The sequence below is a fragment of the Quercus robur genome, chromosome 3, assembly GCF_932294415.1.
Source record: "Quercus robur chromosome 3, dhQueRobu3.1, whole genome shotgun sequence".
Classification (NCBI taxonomy): domain Eukaryota; kingdom Viridiplantae; phylum Streptophyta; class Magnoliopsida; order Fagales; family Fagaceae; genus Quercus; species Quercus robur.
This window is the reverse complement of record NC_065536.1, coordinates 54,157,940-54,175,789: the sequence shown is the minus strand read 5'-3', so window position 1 is coordinate 54,175,789 and position 17,850 is coordinate 54,157,940. Positions and strand designations below refer to the sequence as shown.

The 17,850-nt window shown below is 35.2% G+C and overlaps 3 protein-coding genes across 4 annotated transcripts; all 3 read right to left on the bottom strand.

Moving 5' to 3' along the window:
* Window positions 1–55: 55 nt before the first annotated feature.
* LOC126719786 (S-protein homolog 7-like) lies at window positions 56–466 on the bottom strand. The gene has a single exon (XM_050422303.1). It carries the CDS (start codon window positions 464–466, stop codon window positions 56–58), a length of 411 nt encoding a protein of 136 aa, XP_050278260.1.
* A 5,872-nt stretch (window positions 467–6,338) lies between these two features.
* On the bottom strand, window positions 6,339–6,749 carry LOC126719785 (S-protein homolog 7-like). Its single transcript, XM_050422302.1, has one exon. The coding sequence runs from the start codon at window positions 6,747–6,749 to the stop codon at window positions 6,339–6,341; it is 411 nt and encodes a 136-aa protein (XP_050278259.1).
* Window positions 6,750–8,601: 1,852 nt separating this feature from the next.
* LOC126718391 (chloroplast sensor kinase, chloroplastic) lies at window positions 8,602–17,181 on the bottom strand. 2 transcript variants are annotated; one of them, XM_050420541.1, is made up of 9 exons: window positions 16,646–17,177; window positions 16,380–16,550; window positions 15,740–16,075; window positions 12,591–12,656; window positions 12,434–12,502; window positions 12,243–12,335; window positions 11,428–11,648; window positions 10,810–11,083; window positions 8,602–9,241 (listed from the first exon to the last, which is right to left on the bottom strand). In XM_050420541.1, exons 1-9 carry the CDS (start codon window positions 17,102–17,104, stop codon window positions 8,987–8,989), a joined length of 1,944 nt encoding a protein of 647 aa, XP_050276498.1. In that variant the 5' UTR covers window positions 17,105–17,177; the 3' UTR covers window positions 8,602–8,986. The 2 variants fall into 2 exon arrangements, with proteins under 2 accessions (XP_050276498.1, XP_050276499.1); XM_050420542.1 differs by lacking the exon at window positions 8,602–9,241 and having other exon boundaries at window positions 10,928–11,087; window positions 16,646–17,181.
* Between the last annotated feature and the right edge of the window lie 669 nt (window positions 17,182–17,850).

Here is a 17,850-nt window from a genome sequence, read left to right as displayed (position 1 = left end):
ATTAAGCATGGTTCGGATTCCACACCATACGTAGGTAGCAAGGAAATCCTCATCTTCACTGTCCCCATTTGTACATGAACTTGTACTGTTTGGTTCTGCGGTTAAGTAGGTAAACTCCATCATCTTGAGATTTCCAAATGCAATGGTTTCCTCCACATGCTCTTTTGGTAGCTTTGTCACCAATGGAGAAAACCGTACTTGTAAACCCATGTCTTAGATCACAGCTGAAGTTCATGGTTCGTGTTATGTCATAGTTGAACTCGTAAACCTCGCCGGGAAGAAGAATGTGAAGGTTCAGATCAATGTATGGGTTAAGGTTTTTGCAGTTGACGTTGAGAACTTTGTTACTAAGGTTGTTGATGAACTTCAAATAGTGCTTTCTCACATGGGGTACCCTTGTAGAGCTACTTAGGCCAAAGGCCAAGACAAGGAAGAGTGCAATGCAGTAAAGCTTGGCAATTCTCATGTTCTTCATTTTTTTTGTTATCAAAAATGTTGAAATGAGTGTGCACTCCTTGAGTCCTTGTGTCTTGACAAGCCAAAGAATTATTGCTCTAGGTGTGAGTACTAGCACAAGACAATAGGCATTTCTAGCTAGAACTTATATAGTAATTTTGTAGAATGAATTGGTGGCTTGTCTCTTTCTTAGGAGATTGGAATCTAAGGTCGAGATTGATCCACTCTGAGCTATTGTTCTAGTAAAGTTTTATGGTAACCTACAACACAGAAGTTATGGAATTCCTGTTTATAGTCTAGGTTAGTCTGAGGCAGCGCAGAATGAGTAATATTGGAAACAGATTATAAAACAAAAAGAGTAACTGATATACCAATTAAGAATAACTGAAATACCAAAAAAGAGTAACTGATATATCTTTGGAGTAACGGAATACAACTAAGTTATAGCTATAACAATTTTTTTTTATAATTATAGTTATTACAAATTTTACTACATAAATTTTACAAACTTATATATCAATTTTTACATCCAAAATAAAAAATGTAATTAAGAAGTTTGAAAAATCTTATTTATACCCCAATCATTTATGTAGTAGATTAATTTAATTAATTCAACAAATTATGTGTTTTTAAAACAAATATTCCAACAAGCAGTAATTCAACCATAGTAATAATCACCAAATCAAAAACAATAATAGCGAAACAATAAAGGGCGCACAAGTTTTGGTGCAAAGTAGAAAACCTACAAAGAATTTCTTCAAAGGGAAAACCGCTATGGGCATCCAATCATATTATTTAGAAAATCCACAATAAAAGAAACAATAATAAAGTCTACTTACAAAATCTAAGCACAAGTAGACACTATTATAATCTCTACAAATCATATGTTTGCTTTCTAACGTAATAGTCTTAGAACTTCTGGAATCCTTTTATATGGATTTTCTCCACAAATGAACTTTGTCTGCAACAATCGAAACTCCAGCACTCTAGGAAACTCTTGAAGATCTATAGCAATGTACTCACTAGTTACAAACTGTGTGGCTTTAAGAATAGTTTTAAAGCGCAAGACATATTTAGAACTAGATTGTTTAACCATATAGTGTCAAAACACAAGGATGGATTTTCTTTGTTTAGCATAGTTGAAAGTTTTCTAGATTGGCTAGGTATAGCTCTAAGTAAGACATTCTCTCTCTCTAGAAAATCATGTTGGGTATCTTAATATAGGTAAATGTAGATTGAGAGTGATTCCTCTTCTAATAGAACTTGAATTGCAAATCTTGATATTTTCACTCTAGTGAGAGTCGGATGAGTGTCTTGCGAAGTTCGGTTGTCTTTAATGTTTCATTCGAGCAAGTTTGAGTGAAATTCTTTGAGATGCCATAAAACCCAATCCCTAAACTTTGGAATAACATATTTAACTTACTATGTACTAAACATGTTAATAAACATATTAGTAACAATATTTGTTTAGGGTAAACCCTATTTTCAAACTAAATTTTGATTCTCAAACTACCCCATTTCCCATATGATAGATAAAAATTATAAGGAGTAGATTTGAGATAAATTAATTTAGCATATGTTTAAACATAAGCATAACAATACAATTACAAATATAATTTTAAGCACTACATTTATTGAAAGTAAGTATTAATGACCAAATTTGAAGTTATGACCTAATTTTATAGGAGTAATGCTACAGTTATAAACTATTTTACAATATTTTTTTCCAAATTATTGTTGTGGCCAACTTCTTACTGATTTTCATCTAGGCCCACCAATAACATCACTTTTTATTTACCAATAATTATTCACCACATTAGCAATTTGTAAAAGTTTTTGTAAAAAAGTTTGTATCTCTAGCATTGAGAATGAGATAAAGATCAAAAAGTTTGAAATAAAGATCAAAATGAAGTTTGAAATGAAATTGAGAATGAGATAAGTTAATTTCCATCACATCTAGTTTGTGTCTTGACAAATAAAAAGCATAGACTAACGCTCGTAATTCAATGCATACTATGGTCAGTGAATACATAATTAAAATCTTCAGAACAAAACTTCGCACTAGAAACATGGCTAGAACAAGCTATAGGATTCATGATTAGATATAAGAACGTTATAGAAAGTATGGACACCTACCCAACATCCCTGAAGAATGGAATAACATAATGTAAAAGGCAAGGCGGCTAACGTATGGAGTAAAATCAAATTTGTTAAAGTTGGAAACAACCTTAGAGCTGAGAGAAAAAAAAAAAAAAAAAAACAAAAAAACAAAAAAAAAAAAAAAAACAAAAAAAAAAAAACAAAAACAAAAACAAAAACCAAAACCAAAAAAACAAAAAACAAAACAAAACAAAACAAAAAAAAAATTGTTAATTGAACAATCAATGAGGACAAAAGTGCTATCCTAAATATTTTGTTTTTCAGATTCCAAATGGAGGATTCATTGACCCTCTCAAATAATGGCTGCAATATAAATCATAGAAGTGATAAGATATTTTATATTCATTCATCACACACTAGGTATTTTTGTGATTAGAAAATGCATCAACCCCGAATCATGATGAATGAAAACTATTAACCTTTACCAAAAATAAAAAAAAAATAAAAAAAAATAAAAAAAAAGGGAGTAGATGTTTAAACTTAAGCATAACAATAACATTACAAATATAAAGATCAAAATGATAAGATATAGGCATTAATAATAAGACATTCTATAATACCATTTTATTGAAAGTAAGCATTAATGACCAAATATGAACCAATGACTAAATTTTATATTGAAGTAAAGATCAGCATGAATTTTGAAATGAAATTGAGAATGAGATAAATTAATTGGATGCAAATTTCCTAGCAGACCATGTGAAATATATAGTACACTTTTTTTTATACTATATTTGGTGTTGCTTGGCACATTCCACAAAACAAACTACCACCCTTAATAAAATTGGATTTTAGGTGCTAAAACAAATCAATACACAAGTCTCAAATTTGAATCAAGATAATCTCTCAACAAGTCTTAATATAAGGTGTGGGGGTAAAGGCCCAAAATCATATATTGGGCTTTGGGTTTCACTCATGACAATTGACAAGTCCGAGAAGAGGAAAAAGGTTGTTAAAGGGACTCTCAATTAGAGTTTCATAAACAGGGAGTACATGAAAGATGATCCGAGGAGGAATACCTCCTCGGATGCGATGGATGTAGCTCAAATGCGTAACTCTAGCAATTAGAGGGCCCCTCCAAAAGGCCCTAGTGATAGGAATGTGCCACATAAACATACGGGAAAGAAGGAAATACAAAATATCTAAGGAAAAACTACTACCACCGCATTAAATGCATTATAGTTACTTTTCTGACCACATTTATGTGGAGTGGACCTTTAAACAGTGCTGCCTTAGCTACCACAACTCATAGAAGGCTAAAAGGGAGTGTTTGATGGGACGAACACTCAAGTGGGAACTCAGATGATCGACAAGTGTATGATCAAGATGACTCAAAGAGGACTATATAATGTGAGAGATCCCCATGAGATGAGGATCGGAAAAAGAGAGAGAGAACACTGTAGCAACCTAAGTTGTCTCAATATCCAACTGTAATCAGCATACACAAATTGTAACCTCCTCGGACTTAAAGTCCGTTGACACCAATATCTTTTATTTGTGCTTAACTGTCATTTAATTCAAGACTTGCCGCTGTACAACTCATTAGGCCCTAGTTCTTTAACTCATTCTATAAAAATTCATTGTATGGGGCCTCTTGGACCAAGACTTTATACATTTTTGGGCTTGGGCCCCAAATTGTGTCCCTACATAAGGAATTTCACATCTAGCTATTGTATTATTTCTTAAGAATTCTTCCACAAAACACGAACTCAAAATGTGATCAATTACTGCTTGCTTGACATACTAGGAGCAGGTTTGATTCCTCCGATAAGCATTTAAGAGAATATCACATTAAGCACAACTACAATCACAGATTTGGATTAGTAAAATATATATATGTAATATCGTTGTTGGTAAATCATTCTATATTAGACTTGGCTTATCTATTAACTTTCCTACTATGGTGAATCTTCGCAGTTTACTCGGTTCTCTGTACTAACACAAAACTTTACAAAAATTTTCAAATTTATTATATAAAAAGGTAAATTTGACAATGGATTCAAACATATTAACTTTGTTTTGGACATAGTCTTCTTAATGGGCTTCATTAGTGATGCATGCCGCATTTACTTCATAGTGGGCACTTTTATGTTGGGAATTATGATTCCAAATGGAAGGCTTAAAGGTTTTTTTTTTTTTTTTTTTGGTATAAAGGAAACTTCATTCAACAAACTAAGAAACTGAAACAGCTACATCATTGTCAGTACACAGCCTAACATTACCAAGACCATAGAGATCTGAAAGATAAAAATTCAAAAGCAAAGGGGGAGGGGAGTTATAAAAAAGCAAATCTAAATCCTGGTGGGTTCCTAATCTAGCCAATGCATCAGCACAATAGTTTGCTTCCCTAAAACAGTGAACCACCTTGACCTGTGGAATCTGGAAAGCAGGAGCTTGCAATCAGCCACAAGGGAGCGTTAGACAAACTGTCATTGTTAAGTAAGTCTACAACTACTTTAGCATCAAACTCAACTATTAATGCATTAATCCTAAGATCAAGACACATGCTTAGCCCATCTCTTATTGCCTATAATTCTGTTAATAGGCTAGTAATGTGGCCAATGTTTCTTGAGAAAGCTTTGATCCAAGCCTCATTATCAGCGCGCAGGATAACTCCACCTGCATTTCCAGGATTTCCTATTGAAGAGTCATCCGTGTTGATCTTGAACCAACCCCTCTCCGGCCTCACCCATCAAAAAACTTTTTCTAGACGAGGTCTAATCGCTGCCTGATTATGAGGACAGAAAAAATATTCTGCTGTTCTTATATGACTACAGAATGAATAGCTTGGTTGGGAGTTTTACTTTGGAACACCACTCAATTTCGATGCTGCCAAAGAGTCCATAAGACAAAAGAAAAAAATAAAAAATTATATTCCAGGGAATCAATAGCAAGCCAGCTTTGTACTCCTTTCTACCATATTCCCCCAACCAATCTCTGCTATCTAAGGAAAAGAAATCTGGACCAAGGTTTACTCTGAGATTCTGCCAACAAGAAGAGGTCAAGGGACAGTTTCTTAACACGTGAATGATTGTTTCAGGGGCTTGAAGGCAGATAGGGCATACGGTATTAACTTGTATACCTCTGGCAGCTAAGAACACTCGAGTAGCTAAGCAATTGTGAAAACACATCCAAATAATGGTTTGGATTCTCGGAAAAATTTTTAACTTCCAAATCCAGTTGCCATCGAAGGGTTGGAATATATGAATCCTGGGTTTGGGATGCAAGAAGATATGCACTGGCTAGATTAGAGAAAAATTGTTAAATTTTACATATTTTTTAAAAGTTATCAAGGCAGTGAGACATGTATACTCCTTTGCTTTTTTTTTTTTTTTTTTTTTGATAATTGGAGCTAGAAGTGGTTATTAGTGAATCATTATATTTCAAACTTTTTTTTTTCTATAACTAACCAGAAGTGATATCTCTAAATAATAAAAATAACACAATTTCTACTTATAAATGCTTCCAGCTGTGCATAACATAGAAGATATTATAACCTAAACAAGATATATTAAACATTTTCGTATATGCAATCAAAAAAAAAAAAAAAAATCATTTTCGTATATAAAAGAAAAGAAAACAACACACAACCAACCAACAAAAAATGTAATAAAGAGAAATCATTACTTATATTTCTCTTTTACACTTCAATTAATTTATAAAACCAATTAAGCATGGTTCGGATTCCACACCATACGTAGGTAGCAAGGAAATCTTCATCTTCACTGTCCCCATTTGTACATGAACTTGTACTGTTCGGTTCTGCGGTTAAGAAGGTAAACTCCATCATCTTGTGATTTCCAAATGCAATGGTTTCCTCCGCATGCTCTTTTGGTAGCTTTGTCACCAATGGAGAAAACCGTACTTGTAAACCCATGCCTTAGATCACAGCTGAAGTTCATGGTTCGTGTTATGTCATAGTTGAACTCGTAAACCTCGCCGGGAAGAAGAATGTGAAGGTTCAGATCAATGTATGGGTTAAGGTTTTTGCAGTTGACGTTGAGAACTTTGTTGCTAAGGTTGTTGATGAACTTCAAATAGTGCTTTCTCACATGGGGTACCCTTGTAGAGCTACTTAGGCCAAAGGCCAAGACAAGGAAGAGTGCAATGCAGTAAAGCTTGGCAATTCTCATGTTCTTCATTTTTTTGTTATCAAAAATGTTGAAATGAGTGTGCACTCCTTGAGTCCTTGTGTCTTGACAAGCCAAAGAATTATTGCTCTAGGTGTGAGTACTAGCACAAGACAATAGGCATTTCTAGCTAGAACTTATATAGTAATTTTGTAGAATGAATTGGTGGCTTGTCTCTTTTTTAGGAGATTGGAATCTAAGGTCGACCTTGATCCACTCTGAGCTATTGTTCTAGTAAAGTTTTATGGCAACCTACAACACAGGCGTTAAAGAATTCCTGTTTATGGTCAAGGTTAGTCTGAGGCAGCGTGGAATGAGTAATATTGGAAACAAATTATAAAACAAAAAGAGTAACTGATATACCAATTTAGAATAACTGGCATACCAAAAAAAAAAAAACTGATGGTCCTCCACAAGTAGAAAGTTTTTGTGTGTTTTAATTTAACTAGTTCAACAAATTGTGTATTTTTCAAAAAAAAAAAAAAAACCCAACAAGTAATTCAACCATGGTAATAATCACCAAATCAAAAACAATAATATTGAAAACAATAAAAGGCACACAAGTTTAGGTGACAGAGTAGAAAACCAACAAAGAATCTCTTCAACGGGATCCAATTATGTTATTTTGAAAATCCACAATAAAAGAAACAATAACAAATGGTTTACTTAACAAATCTAAGCACAAGTAAGACATTGTTATAACCTCTACAAACCATCTGTTTGGCTTTCAAACACAGTAGCCCCAAGGGACTACTGTTCCGGCACTCTAAGGGACTCCTAAAGATCTATAGCAATAAACTCACTAGTTATAAATTGTGTGGCTTTAAGAATAGTTTAAGGCTCAAGACATATCAAGAACACAATTGTTTAACCATTATAGTCAAAGAACAAGGGCGGATTTTCTTTGTTTAGCTTAAGTTGAAAGTCTTATAGATGGCTTGGTATAGCTCTAAGTAAGACATTCTCTCTCTTTAGAAAATTGTGCTTTAGGGTGTCTTGATATAAGTAAATGTAGAGTTAGAGCAATCCCTCTTCAAGTAGAACTCGAATTGCAGATCTTGAGATTTTTGCTCAAGTGAGAGCTGGATAAGTGCCTTGCAAAGTTCGGTTTTCTTTAATGTTTGCTTGAGCGAGTTTGAGTTATGTTTTAGTGAAATTCTATGAAATCGAAATCGTCAATCAACAGTTTGACAGAATTCTAATAATACCTCATTTATTTTGTAATAAGGAATTATTAGCCAGCATCTAAATCTTAACAAACTCTCAATTTGAGAATTCTGTGACAAGACATCACATTACAAGACTAAAGTAATACAAGTAAATCCCAAAAACAACATACCAAACTAGACCTACTTGAAACTACATGTGCAATGTCTGGATGGTAAAACCTGTCTTTCTGAAAACATGCATAAACACATTAAATGATATAAACCGAAATAACAAAAGTCCATAAAACAATCTATTTCATAAATCTTGAAGTGCAAATTTAGACTATAATATGTAAATCATCAAGTTCACACAGAATTAAAACTGAAAGAACACAAAGTTGGCAATAGCTCATTAAAGAAATAAATATAAAATAATTCAACTTCCCCTGAATCTACAATGAATCAATGATACCCCCCACCCCCCCCCCCCAAACTCAAAAAAAAAAAAAAAGGAACAGAGCTGTTGGATAGTCTCTGATGTCAGCAATAGAGTTGGAATTTGAAACAAAGTGTCAAAGACCAACAGTAGAAAAAATGTTCAGCAAATTCTGAATTTATGAAATCGTTAACTTTCTTAAATAAGCCAATTCAAAATTTACCTAAATATATTTAAAGCCAGACTTCAAATTCTAACACTGCAATTCTAATGTCATTGTCATAATGAAAACGAATTCAATTATACCTTTGATATGGTACGACTAGAGAGTATTACAAGCTTGAGTATTCTGTGATTCTGTCCTTTCTTAATGACCTTCCACATACAACTGAGAAAAATATCTAACCTCATTTTATGAATTTATGAGGTTTCCCTAAACCTTAAAACCTTTTAGCTATTTACAATTTTTTCAATGTGTAAGAGGACAACCTAATCAACTTAGAAACTATACAGCATCCCCTCAAATCACATACATTATATGCACCAATGCGGGCAAGAATTCTGAATTCTGTACCACCTAATTCTCATCAACTTAAGACGGGATTCATTCCTTCTGTTCCATGAAAGATCTCTTCCATGGACAGTTCCAATCCTTGCTATACCTCTTGAGTGTGGCCATTAAAGTCAGATAATTCCGTTAAAGATGGAAACCAGAGTTCTACACGAGTTCCACCTGCTCCAAGGGCAGCATCTGTGGTCCGGGGAGAGATAACACGGACTACACAGCCATAACTCTCAAGTATTTCACGAGCAACAGCTAACCCAGCAACAAAGTTCCATGTCATGTTATCTCCAACCATGTCTTCTGAAAAGAGATCTGCTCCAAATGGCGTGAGGGAATGCATCTGTGTCTGCAAGCCAATCCAACAATAAAACATATCTAATCAACAATATGGGCAAAAATCAGATTAGATGGGAAAGAATTGTCACTAAGGGTTATTTAATTTTCAATGGGATGAATATGATAGATGACATTGAGTAGTCCAAGTAGACCATATATACAATATAATAATAATAAATTATGGGTTTATTATTCAAGCCTATATCAATAATAATATATTATGGGTTTATTATTCAAGCCTATATCAATAATAATATATTATGGGTTTATTATTCAAGCCTATATCAAGCTTCTTAGCAAGCCCATAAATAAGCTTAAGCACGGCTTGTTTTGTATGGAGCCCTAATGTCAACCAGTCTGTTCATGACCTTTTTTTTTTCCTTGGGTTCGGCTCGTTTATCAAACAAGCCTAAAACTAAGGCTCAAACTTGGTTTTTTTTATAAACAAACAAACATGAACAAGCTTTTCTCAAGCCAAGCGCAAGCCGTTCATGAACAGCTTGGTTCATTTACAACCATTGCATGTATTTGAAAGTTATATTAGATGGATCATAACTAATTCCATTTATGTTTATAGTAATGACTAAAAACCAACCACCATTTTCAGTTTTAAAGTGTACACTCTAAATTGGTATTAGAACTCGAGAATTCTTGTTTTTTTCCCCCTTCTTTTAAATTTTTGGTACAGTAAATTAAGGGGACCTTGCCCGAGATGCCACTGAGCCAAGAGACTCTTGACCTAAAATTCAATATAACCATATACAGGGACGAATCTAGAAAATTATTAATTGGGATGGGAGAAGTGGGGGAGTGTATGACCTATTCATTAGCAAGTACATGGATAATATCTAAAAAGTAAGGAGGGGCCAAAACATAAATCTTAAAAGGGCAGCCATGGTTGTGCTCAGCCTACTGACAACCATCCTAATGTATGTGTGTTTATGCCAAGGTTTCTATCTTAAAGCAACCTCTTTTTAATGATGAGGAACCCAAGATACCTTTTATAGCCTGATAGCCACAAATCAGTTAAGTCCAGGACTCATGCACAAGATCCTGAGGTATAACACTGCTAAGGCTTCCATTCAAGCCATACCCATGTAGGCTTCTATCTTAAACCTTATGTACTTAACAAAAGCCCCCCACCCCCTTGCCCCCAAAAAAAAAAAAAAAAAAAATCATGCCATAAACTTACATAACAATACCCAGAATGAATTGGTTCATATGCTTAATTGGGTTTAGAGTTTAGAAAACTTGTTTAAGAATATACTTTTAATAAAGGTGTACAGTTATTGCTGTATTCTTTTGTAAAGACAGGTGGATTTTTTTTCCTACTGAAGTTTCTTATGAAGGCAGGAGGTTTTTGCCGCCACCATGTCAATGTATAACATTTCCAACCAAGATTTTGTCCAATAATGCGGTGATATGTATAATTTTTTTTTAGAAGTATTGACATATATGTATAGATTTTTCTAGGCATACAAATGTATGTTATTATGTATAACACAAAGAAGAGGCTTCACAATGTCTATTTTCATTGCTTGAAACAAGTCAGTAGGGTGGAGAATTCAATATTTTTACCATATAGTGCATATCAGGCCCATCATCATCAATAACTACAAGAGTACCACCTGCTGGAGCTTCAGTTGACACTATTTCAACCTTTCCCCCAACATTTGTACGCAACATTGCACCCTCAATCAAATTGCTAAGAGCCTGCCGCAAAGCAGGTTCTTCCACAGCAACTTGCAAGGGATCTGAGACTTCACTTAGTTTTACCATGCGTTGCTGCTTATGGGCAAGAGGTCTCACAGCCTCAACCAGATCTGTCAACACATCAGAAACATTGCATGGTCTTCCTGACATAAAGAAAGAACATAAGCAAAAGGAATATTTCAAATTTAAGACTAATGAATGAAATCAGATTTAAAGTATAAAAACAACCAGGTGTGTGGCTTTTATTAAGGTAATCCCTAGATGTGCCAAAAGAAGAAAAAGTAAGATACCTAATAAATTACAATTTGTCCCAAAAGCTTAAACTATTAGGAAATGATGAATTTAATCATTAAATCATTATTCTAACTATGTCTTAAAAACACACACACACACACACACTACTTTGAGTCACAATTTATTTTATACAGTTGATGGGAGAGGGTGTTGGATCCCTATTCACCCACAACATTGATCCCAACTTACCTAATTCCATGTTGTAGAGGAGCAAGAGCCAGAGGTGGGAGGGGCATCTCTAAATCCCTGGCTCCAGCATTTAGACAGAGTTGCTCACTGGACTTTTGCATCTCATTTCTGGAACCATCCCTTGAGAAGTTATTTGGTAACTGAGACCTCTCTGACTCATGGGCATCAGTCGAATTATGCATATTCTTCAATGTTTCTTCATTATAGTGCACTATATTAGCCTAGGAAACAAAAAATTCACAAAATAACAATGTCAGAAACATAGTTGCTTTATTTTACATAATAAATTATACTAACAAGATGACATTTTGGAGTGAAATTAAAACAAGAGAACTCTAAAAAATTCCAACTTTTTTCTCTTTAAAAGTTGGTGCCAAGGGGACACCTGGTAGACAAGAAGGATATAAGATAGGTTCAACTTGATCATAACTAAAATAAAAGGGAATCAATAATCTAGAAAACTAAGATGTGGAAAGAAATAGGTAGAACCAGGCATCTTATTCCAATAATTTCAAAAATCCAGCACACTTCTAAAAGCTTGAGATTCATAACACAGAGAGGGTGAATGACTGAGAATGTTACTTGAAAATGAGTGACCAGATTCTAATATAATGTGCTAGCCAGGAAATTGATAGTTGAGCAAAATGGAAATATAAAATATAAACAAATGAAAAAGAAAAGGCTAAAATTTATTTTCACATACAACTACATCTAAACAAAACAATGACACCTTAAGGAATATCATAAAAGAAGCCAAGCCAACATGACTACAGATATGTGTATTAATGCATGAGAGAGAGAGAGAGAGAGTGAACCTTTGTCAAGTAAACTGCATCTTGGAGTTGTTGAAGGGTATCTCTCATACGATCACCTTGCACCAGTATGTCCTTGACAATGTCATAAGAAATCTGCCAGATCATTTCTTTCAGGCATATATAAGTTAATAAATAATAATAATAAAAGGATTAGTAAATTCCAGGTTTCAAAATCACTGTAGCAGACAAACCTCACTCCTCTTCAACTGAATAGACAGCATTTTACTTAAAGTCCGAATGCTAGAAAGAGGACCACGAATCTGATAGAGATTTTACGAAAGGACAATCACCAATAAGTTTAATGAACAACTGTAGCCAATCAGAACAACTGTCAGCAAGACATCTTACTTGCTCAACAAGATTGCTCAGCCTGACATCATTTTGCCATGATGATTGCTGGAGTAACATTGCTTTCTGGGGATGAAGTAAGCAGGTTAGCAACAGAATTTAAAGAACAAAGGCCATCAAAACACATATAAGGTAAAGTGTCAAATACGCCAAACACTATCCAGTCTTCTTCAGGGGAAAAAAATGCAAAGTATAGAGAGTGACATGCAAGGTAATACGAACAATAAAAACTGTGGGAGTGCAATCAAGGACCATAGCCAAGGTGATTATAAACTCAAACCCAAGTGAACTCGACCTTTATCCCAACTGATAGCAAACGATTAGAAACATACAAGACAAATAACAACCACAAAACTTTGAGAGATGGATTCTCAACAAACTAATAAGGCGTTGGGCACATGTAGTCTATTTTTTTCATTATATCATTATCCAAAACCATACTCTCTGTAACCTCTTTAATTGAATTGTCCTTTTTTACTACTTCTACTAATGATATTTTAGGTCTTCCTACTTTGCTTGTTCCCTTGACCTGAAATCCTTCCTCACTAGTGCTTAATCGCTCTCCTTTGCATATAACCAAACCATCTCAAATGAATCTCCCTCATATTTTCCTTGGGCCACACCTATCTTTAAGCAAATTTCTAATTTTGAATTATATCTTCCCTTGTATTTCCACTTATCCATCTTAACATTCTCATTTTAGCCACACTCATTTCATGAACATGTTGCTTTTTAATAGTTTGACATTCAATTGCATAAAGCATAACTAGTCTTGTATTAGTCTTCTGAAATTTTCCTTTAACTTAATAGGTATTCTATGATCACACAATACTCTTGATGCAATTTCCTACTTCATTCACATGTTTTCATCCTATAATTCACATACTCTTCAATCTCTCTATATGAAATATCAATCCAAGTCACTCTTGGGTAGCTCATGACCAGTAAGTCTTAGATTTAAGAAATCGGGTTTAGGGTTAGGATAACCTTGGGGGTGTTTGGTATTGTGGTTTAAACAATAGTTTTCAATGTTTAAACAACATTACACGTATTTCTACATACTTTTTCACTTACACATATTTCCACAAAACAACAACAACATTACTAGAAATCTCTTACCAAACGGACCCCTTGCTATTTAAATGGATTCTTGGGTTAGGAAGGACAAAGTTTAGCTCCAAACTGATTTACAGCTATCTCCTCCAATCCATTACATGGTGGTTTATAAGACTATCTGTGTGTATTATTTAAACAAGTCACAAGATTCATTTAAAAAATCATTTGACTAAAACTACCCATGGATGGTCTCTTCAATTACCACATAATGGGTTCGAAGAAGATAGCTCCAAACTAGTTTGGAGCTAAACTTTTTTCCAGTTAGAAAATGTTAGTGTTTGATTTTTAGGGATTTCTACCGTTTCAATTATATAGGGTTTAAAGTGGTTCTTAATGATGGAAGTGTAAGGATTGGTGTTTGGAAAGCTTTAAGGTTTCAATTGGCTACGCTTTGTGTGGAAGAATATGAGGTAAAATTGATAAGTGACTACTTCAAGGGAGTCACAACCTCCATAAGAGAGAGAGAGAGGGACTACTTCAAGGGGATCACCATACCAATCATAAGGAACCCAATTTAGGGTTAGGATAACCTTACTATTTAAATGGGTTCTTGGGTTAGAAATGTTAGGGTTTTGTGTTTAGGGATTTCTAGTGTTTCGGTTATATGGTGTTTCAACTGGTTCTTAATGATGGAAGTGTAAGGATTGGTGTTTGGAAAGCTCTAGGGTTTCAAATTAACTAGGATTTGTGTGGAAGAATATGAGATGAAATTAATTAAGTAACTACTTCAAGGGAGTCCACCTCCATGAGAGAGAGAGAGAGAGTACTTCAAGGGAGTCACCACCTCCACGAGAAATGAGAAAGACTAGAGAGTATTAAGAAAGAGAAAGCAAGAAACAATGCAACAAACTTGATTATTCGATTATTCTTCCATATATCCCTAGTGATTATTATATTTCCCTATTTATACACTTCATGTCTCATTCCCATTGGCTACACATGCTTCATCCCTATTGGACCAAACTAATTAGGCATGTACTTGAATGAATATCCCCATGAGTTCAATATGTTACATGTGCACTTGTGCAACCAACTATAACTTCTAACTAACCATTTGGACATGTACATTGTATAAATCAATTAAAACATGAGTTATAACTCCAATGTAAGCTCATGACTGATTGTTTGGTGTTTCCCATTTGCAAGAGGGTCTTGGTCTTGGCTTGACATGATTTTGGTATTTTTACATGTCAGAGACAAAGTACTGATTGGAGCTCTTTATTTCCCAATAGGCAGTTAGACTGGCGGACTTGTTTTGGCTTCCTTTCAGGCTGGTCTGACTTTTTTTTTTACCGGGGGGGGGGGGGGGTGGGACCTAACATCACAACCCCTTTATCTTTGTAACTTGACAATAACTGCATGGCGTTTCATCCACTAAAACTATATCATCTACAAAAAGCATACATCATGGGAGTTTATTTATGAATCTATCAAGTGAGCTCATCCCTAATCAATGCAAAGAGACATATATTTAATGTCGAACCTTGATGCAAACCTATAATGATAGAAAACTTGCTTGTGATGTCTCCACTTGTTCTTACATCTATTACAATTTCATTATACATACATCCTTAATCAACTTATATACTTTAAAGAAACTCATTTCTTTTCCATAACACAATAAAAACCATATGGAGATTTTTATCAGTTTCTTCCCCTATATTTTTGTATTAGCCGTTTGAGCAAGAAAACAGCTTCCCCAAGTAAAATAAAATAGATACTGATAGATGACAAATTTTCCCAGGAAACCATTAAAGCTTTTTAAGGACTTGAAATCCTTGCTTATACAGTCAATACTATTAATTCTGAAGCTTTTGTAAATGCATTAAGCTTAAGTAGCATAGTTAGAATTATTAACACATATTCAATTAACCAGTTGCAAGTGACAAGCACCCATCAGTACCCAAAAGGAAAGGCAACTTCAATCACAAGTGTGAACAACATTGAATAAGGATCTAATCAGTAAAGCCACACTGCCACAACTCTCTGTTAAAAAAAAATAACACCATAGAAACTATGTACATGTCATCTACCTGATCCATAACATACGCCATGGCTAGAGACTGTGCAATGTTGATAGCATTTGCTTTCTGATCCGCACTAAACCTGCACATTCTCATCGGCTCGTCCTTGACACACTCAATTTTCCACGATTTCACACCTGATCCAAATCCTGAAGACAATGCATACGCTTCCTCAGGAGAAGGATAATGAACCAAACCATTCCCTTCACTCTCACTCACACTCTCCCTATTCCCAGACGTTTCGGGCTCCACCATCATTGGAAGCTCGGCAACCAAGAACCCCACCACAAATGGGTGTTTCACCATTGGAAAAACCACAGCCCCATTCTCATCCACAACTTCTACCTACAAAGTTTTAATTTAAAACCCAAAATTCAATCAATAACAATGCTACAAAGTACAAACACAACTATCTTCGTAACAAATTTCAAAATTGCTGAAGTGGTAGGTGAGTGTTAGTTGAGTCCTCCACTTCAACAATTGTGAAATTTGCATGAAAATAAGAGTGATGTACGTCTTACAAACCAATGTGTCATCAATCACAAAACAATAAATCTGACATTCATTTATTATGATTTTGAAATTCACCAATGCCATTCATTGCCACTTCAGTTGCTAAAATTAGCAATTTTGGAGAAAATGAACATACTTGTTGATTGGAGAGAGCAGATTCAGCAACACGCAAACCCGTGGGAACGCTAAAATTACCGACTAATATCACAATGTCGGTGACATCGTCATCGTCTACTCCAGGATATAGAGTAATACGACGTAGTTCTAGACGGTCCATTACATAGCTACCAGCTGGTCTTACATAAACCTAAACGCAAACCGATAATTAATTAGTTTCTTTAACCAAAAAAAAAAAAAAAACAGAAGAGAAATTCAGAAAAAGCTCATGAAAGTAGGGATCACCGAGAGAAGAGCGTGGGGATGAACGTTTCGGCGGAAGAGATGAAGCTGCTCGATACAGAGGCGTTGAAAATCGGGGCTAGGGAGGACGAGGCGGCGGGTTGTTCTACTAGCGTTGTCCTTTTCGATTCTCTGGACGAAGTCTACGGGGGACGTGGAAGCTCTGCGAATGGCGGAGGCGACGGCGGAGGCGGAGGAAGCCATGGATTCATCTTCAGCTCCTTTGCCGTCTTGATCGTCGTCGTCGTGGTGGGACACGTGGCGGAGAGTATAGGGGCTGTTAGGGTTTTCGACGGAAGAGGAAGAGGAAGAGGAAGCGGAAGCGTGAGAGAAGAGAATGAAGGAGCGTCTGTGAGAGTGAGAGTGAGTGTTTGGTTTGAGAGAGTAGAGAGGAGTAGTGTTGTTAGAGAAGAAGAAGAAGAGAGGTGGTAGAGAAGGAGGAGTTATTGCAGAGAGTGGCATTGTTGTTTGAGTTTGCAGAGAGAGAGACAGTCTCAGTTATCATGGGAAGAGGAGTTATTATTACTTATTAGTTATTAGACTCAAGAGGATTGAAAGGAAAGGAAAGGAAAGTGATTTCATAATTTCATTTGGCCGTTGAAAGCTATGGGGATTATGGAAGGTGGGGCCCACACTATTAGAAGCAAAACAAATGGACGGTATTCTTTTAATTTTTTTCAAACTTCCAACGACGCCGTTTGAAGAGAAATATTTAATGCAATCAACACCTTAGTTTGAAATCGAAATTAATTGCCCCAGGAGGGTGGCCCAGCGATGTGGAATCTCGCTTGCATGCTCATGGTCCCATGTTTGAGTCGTTGCGGGTACCATGTGGGGGGATTTTCATGGCATGCATTGCGCCTCACAATCTGACTCTCTTGGGGTGTTAGGGTGAGGTCTGTGGCGCTTCAGTCACAGTAGTTATGATTCAATCCAACATTTTTTAGCGGTGGGTGCCTCTATTAGGTCATATCCTGGAGGGTAAGTCACATATGGTCACCCCCGCCTCCTCTTTATTCATCAAAAAAAAAAAAATCGAAATTAATTTCATCCAAAAAAAAATTTTGAAATTAATTTATAATGTTCACTTGTCCAAATACAAGCACATCATAAGTCATAACGTGCAGTTTCTTTTTTTCAGAAATACTATAGACACAAACTATTTTACAATATTTTTACAAACTATTGGTGTGGTTTTAGTATTTTCC

Coding starts and splice junctions, on each gene's coding strand:
- LOC126719786 (XM_050422303.1), bottom strand. CDS start 466: ATGAGAATTGCCAAGCTTTACTGCATTGCACTCTTCCTTGTCTTGGCC.
- LOC126719785 (XM_050422302.1), bottom strand. CDS start 6,749: ATGAGAATTGCCAAGCTTTACTGCATTGCACTCTTCCTTGTCTTGGCC.
- LOC126718391 (XM_050420541.1), bottom strand. CDS start 17,104: ATGCCACTCTCTGCAATAACTCCTCCTTCTCTACCACCTCTCTTCTTC. Junction 16,076..16,379: donor CTGCTCTCTCCAATCAACAA/GTATGTTCATTT, acceptor AAAACTTTGTAG/GTAGAAGTTGTGGATGAGAA. Junction 12,503..12,590: donor TGAGCAATCTTGTTGAGCAA/GTAAGATGTCTT, acceptor AATCTCTATCAG/ATTCGTGGTCCTCTTTCTAG.